The 5,617-nt window shown below is 42.8% G+C and overlaps 1 protein-coding gene across 1 annotated transcript in view; it reads right to left on the bottom strand.

Moving 5' to 3' along the window:
• The window catches only part of T265_15306 (hypothetical protein), a gene marked incomplete at both ends in the record, with an annotated part of 91,388 nt that overhangs the window by 18,991 nt on the left and 66,780 nt on the right, over positions 1-5,617 (bottom strand). The window contains one exon of the mRNA XM_009177492.1: positions 2,017-2,040. Coding sequence (XP_009175756.1) covers positions 2,017-2,040 — 24 coding nt within the window. The remainder of the gene's footprint in view (positions 1-2,016; positions 2,041-5,617) is intronic.

Below are 5,617 nucleotides of genomic sequence, written 5' to 3'. Positions count from 1 at the left end.
AATCGGATTAAAATTAGTCGCCACCTAAATAAGTCAGCGATTATGCAGTGGGGGAGGGAATCGGCTGATTGGCGCGATTCACACGATGGCTAAAACAGTTGACACTCATCAATGGTATTTCTGTGCTGTTTTTTGTTCATCAACTTTACTCTCACCTGTCAGTGACGGTAGATGCGTAGTTAGGACCCACGCGTTTCACCCTGTTTGAAACTTGCCAATGAAATCACATACGTGTAAAGAGGTAGAATGTTGCACTTTGTGTGTGCGCAAACACACCTGTTTTTGTTTTGAATGCAGTAGTCCAAGGGTATCACAAGTTGCCTGGAGCCTAAACGAGCACGCGAGCCAGAGACATTCACTTAGGTTCGCAACACTTTTCTGTTCATATTCGAGTCACCAGTTCAGTCGGCCGGATAACAGACCACCACGCAACATCACACGTTCAATCGTAACCGGAAACAAGTTGGGACTGCATAACCTGGCAAGACTGAATGTTGCGAAACAGAACGTGATCTTTTCAATTTCAGTATGTTCATCCAACCGATGGGTTGTATGCCATCATCAGTTTATTGTTGGTTGGTAGGATCACTGTGTAAGGCATCAGGGCCATCATCTATGATTAAGCTATTCTGTCCATAATTCACCCTGCCATACATTCTTATGATCACTGATTTGCTGTCTGTGGTTGCACTTTCAGTGAGAACGTATTTCATGCGAAGAGATTATCGGTCGCTCAAAATTTGTCCATCCGATTAGGAAAGGTGTAAACCGTCCCGCATCGATGTTTTTATCGTTCACGTGGAGTGGAGGCACACGCCAGACCGGCTAGTGAGATCCTACCGAATCGAAAATGAAATTGGGAGTTATCACTATCGTCGGGTTTAGGTCATATGAGGGATCTTGGTGGTCTTAACTGTACATTTTCCATCATATTTTGGTGAACTTCATCCAAGCCTCATCTGTTTTTTAACACGTGGTATTTGATGACAAGGTCAAGAATCCCACCATTACGTGCCCTCGTAAGATTACACAGTTATTCGGAATTCGCTTTTGGTTGGGACGAGCAGGGTATTTTTATGTCCGTTACAAAGCCCAGCAAAGGAACGAGGTAAATGTGGGGCCGGAAATTGTATGCATCGTGCCCTGGAGTTAACCATGACAAACAAAACAGGTCTCCCATTTTATAGTACCTCTTTACAAGTGGATAAACTCCACGTATTTTAATTAGGGCTTGCTTTCTCTGTGGATCGGAATCACGACAGTAAGCGGCGTCACATCTACTCACTATGTCTACCATTTAAAATACCTCATTTCAGACCAGTAGAACCTGAAATATGAATGAAATAGACTGGAAGCAACAGGCCTAAATGACAGCGACCCATCCGCGATTCACTAATTTGTTGCGTCGTAACACTGTCCCAGCCGCCCTTCGAACAACTTTGCCTACGCACTAGGTTTGCATAAAATACCTAGGCGAAACGGGAGTTTCAGTACTTGGGCAAATGAAGCGCACGCTACGAGGAAGTAAAAGGAAACTTCCACATCGAAAATACAAGTTGATATCCACAGAAAGGAAGCCATGTGGAGTCAAATTAAGGAAAATATTTTGAAGAAAGCACTGTGCGTTCTGTTATCCTACAGATGGCTATGTGAAGGTGGTGAGTGAAAAAGAGCATAAACCAAATTACTTTAGACGACTGAATAGGACAGTGAGTAACTAACACAAAGACAACACATTCATCGAAGAAGAAAAGTAACTCACCAAAAGAAGTTTGAAGCCATTCGATAGCAGCTACGCCAGAAACGTTTCACGCCCAAACAGTAATTCGACATTGAGCTCCATCACCAGGTTAATTGCAAATTGGGTGTTAGGTGAGAGATTCTGGTTCCACACGGTGAGCAGAAAGCTATGCTGAACTACGTACATATATCAGCGATTTGGTGAGTGTGAACAGACTATTGCAAGTTATACACTACTGTGCACCACCGAAACTAGTGTAAATGTTTGATACTCACCAGCACCGATGTTGTCTTCAGACCCTACAAAGTATCACCAAAATAGACAGAAAGACGCATGAGAACCAGAAGAGAAATACCTTGAGGTAAAAAGGTTAATCAGTAGACTAGGGCGGTTCCTCTTTGAAACGGATTACTAATAAGGATAATAGATTTGACTGGCCACTCTAACCATTCAGGTTCACAAAGTTGAAGGGAAGCAGCAAATGCAGCGGTTGAACAGGCCTTCCAACTCGTAATCAGCTCAGTTGTCGCCACGTCTAAAGTAACGATTCAGCAATTCATCAACACTACATTCACCTGATGTTATTTCAAAGGACTATCAATTTGTCTACTATTCTTTGTCATTTCATACGCCTTATATTTTCGAACTTTGGGTTTCCTACAGTTTGCACAACTGTGGAAAAATCAACAGACGCATCATTCACTGACAAGAAGGAATGCAAACGACTGAAAAAACCTATTTTGAAAACGAAAAATAGCAGTGTGCGCTCTTTCGACATGCACAGGAGAATATTGAACGGATGTGGTTGAGACGATATCATTCTCCTGGAAGAGCCTTATAGTCGTTTGTACAGTTTTTGCTACGGCTCGCTCAGTATGGGCAGCCACGTGACACTCATGGAATCGGCTTATCCTCCAGAAAGAGTAATGCGCAGACAAATTGAAAAAAATCGTCTCCGGGCCGATTTTCTTACATGCGACTGCGGTTTTGCGTGATAAGAAAACCTAACCAAACGCTAGAAATATTATCCTAGAATAACGCGATTTACCACCAATTATCCCGCTCAACGAATTCACTTACCGCGGTTTGCAAGGACGTATGTTTTAGACGTAACACACTACTCATAAGGTTGCTGAAAACTTTTCGGCGGCCCACGACCGGTTTCTCCCCTCTTAGAGCTTATCAGGTAGGTGTGGTCCTCGAGTTTCCGTCAATCTTATGTTCTACTTGAAACCAAATTGCACGAAATCGGTAAAATAAACTTAGTTGACAACCTGATGAGCTCCAAGAAGAGCTTTCGAGTATTACGTCCAAACATGTATCGCGATATCTCGAATGCCGTATCAACTAAAACATGAGGCGGTTTGGTGTAGCACATTCAGTTGCTTAAAAACATCATAAACGAGAGATTCAGCTGGATTCCAGGTGAGTCTCTTCCAAAATTATTTGCAAATGGACGTATGCTTACAATAAAAACTTACTAATCACATCCGACTCAAGTCATGTTCCTAACTCAGCACCAGTTGCGTCCCATGACACATCAATCGAAAAAATTTACGGGTTTTACAAATGCCCACAAAATCCCACAGTAATGAGAAAAGCTACTTAATCTGGCGCTCAGAGACACTTCCGCCGTTATTCGTGGGCTTACAACCGAACCAAACTTAAGATATAGGATAAGCTCACAGATTGTGTCAAGGTGAAACTACTGCACATCATTCGTATTTGTTTAGGGAACATCTTGCGTTTTGATAGCAGAGTAAGTTTGCAGCGATCCACATTCCTCCTCATCAGCTCAAAAAACAGGGACGGGCAAGGGTTGACAAGGGTCGACAAACATGAATATGCCAAGCGTTCTATTCCGAAAGGTTCAGCCGTATGATCATATGGGAGTAATCAGGAAGGCCTAGAGGGGTCCCGTTATTGATGTGAGCAGTCTGTTCCCCGGGTTGAGTATCTTGGAGAATTTGATTACCAGTGAAATTTGGCATTGTAACTAGCTGTTGACTCACTCAAACAATCATGTGATTATTGGCGAATACTCAGAATATTCTATCTGAATGGGCATTGATCTGCGCTGAAGAAGTCAGAATTACAAAGCCATTGGCTTAAATTTCAACCGGGCGTTTTTTCTTCACAAACGATCAAATGAAGTTACTTTGCGGAACTGTATACCTCAGAAACAGAATGCCAAGTGTGAAATTCACGGTTGACGTTTGCCTTGGTGAGCAATTGGGTGGTTACTGAGCTTCAAGAGATTCAGAATAATAAAAAATAATCCCTCATTTCGGATATCATTTCGATGCGTAAGTGCCACTCCCCCACCACTCGAAGAAAGTACGAGATCTGAGCAACCTCCAGCTCATCCAAATTTAGACAGGAACCGTCCAAAGGCCGGAATCGGGTCCGAAACCTGCAATCAGGTTACGAAGCGACCCCACGCTTGCCAAAGAAAGTGGAAAAGTGGCATGTTTCGTAAAACAATCACCTGGACAACAATCAGAAGGACGCAAAGGGTCTACAGCCCTAATTTGCGTTGACACTTCAAGATCTGCCATGAACAGGAGTTCGGGGTGGGAAACAGAAGCTTCTTTGCTAGAAAGTAGTTAGGCATGTATATTACATGTTTCAACACATTGATTCGATCGTCTTTATTTGCTGTTCTAATGATTGTGGTTCAGTATAAAGTAGAAACATCGTTTCGAGCGTGCTGTAGCCCACTGACGGATTCCAAACCGCGAAATCATAGGCCATAACGTGGCATAAGACGTTAAATTCCCTCAGATCGGAGGGGTCAGCTATACAGTAAGGCTGCTTATCTGTAGTCGATGTGAAGGTGCAGTTCAACCTAAACAGGTAGAAGTGAAAAGGATTATGAAGTGAATATAACTAAAAGGCAGCCATAAGGTACGAATAAAATGGTCGGTTCGCAAAGACGGATTTCGTCAAAAGTACTTCTCTCTGAGATCATCAACGTCATCGACATCATCGGCACCATGGCATCAGTGTTCAACACCGATGCTTCACTTCATCTCTGAGATGAGAAGGATTATATTCGCGGATTGCAACGTACTTTATAAGTTGTCCTACACGAAGAAAAAACGATTATTGGGGTCAATAGAAGCATCGAGAATTTGCAACTTTCTTCGGAAAGACAAGATGATCACGCGATGGTGATCGAATGAACCAAAGTGAGAATAGGAAGGGCGATTTGTTAGGAAAAAATCGAATGTATGGTGTGGGGATGGACCAAACATGAGGTTCACCAAATGAAAGTATTATTCTTGGTTGCGGATGGAAAGTAGTTTGTCTGCACGCAAACAAAGGTGACAGAAAAAGAGGCGATCCCCGACAAAAAACTTTCATCATCGGGTAATAAACTGCGTGCTGGGCACACGCCACATGTCTCAAACATGAGGAGCGATAGGGTTAATAATTACGATGGACAACGTCGAAGACTGCAAATTGAACTGCAAGATGTTACGGAGAAGAAATGTGACATTATATATTTGAAATGTCCTCTTGCTATCCAGGGACGGTCATCATGTTAACTAACATTCCACAGTATATGAATGGCGGGAGCCGAAATGATTGAGATCCTAACGGCGATCAGTAGGCCGATTTCGAATAGCTCTAGAATGTAAACAAACCCAAGCGACCAAACTGACATGATTAGTGGTAAGTTGTTTTTGTTGCGCATTTTGGTGACAACAAAACACACCAATGTACTGCACAACCGTCATACAGTGAAGAAGAGTGTGTGTGTGTGTGTGTGTGAGAGAGAGAGAGAGAGACAGAGTGGAAGCTCAAATAATGTCGACTAATTCAGCTGGTGCTTACTCGGTTTTGTCAGTAAATCTATGCATACGGACAAGA

This window comes from Opisthorchis viverrini (assembly GCF_000715545.1).
Source record: "Opisthorchis viverrini unplaced genomic scaffold opera_v5_427, whole genome shotgun sequence".
NCBI lineage: Eukaryota > Metazoa > Platyhelminthes > Trematoda > Opisthorchiida > Opisthorchiidae > Opisthorchis > Opisthorchis viverrini.
The sequence above is the reverse complement of the archived record's forward strand: the minus strand, read 5'-3'. Positions and strand labels throughout refer to the sequence as shown.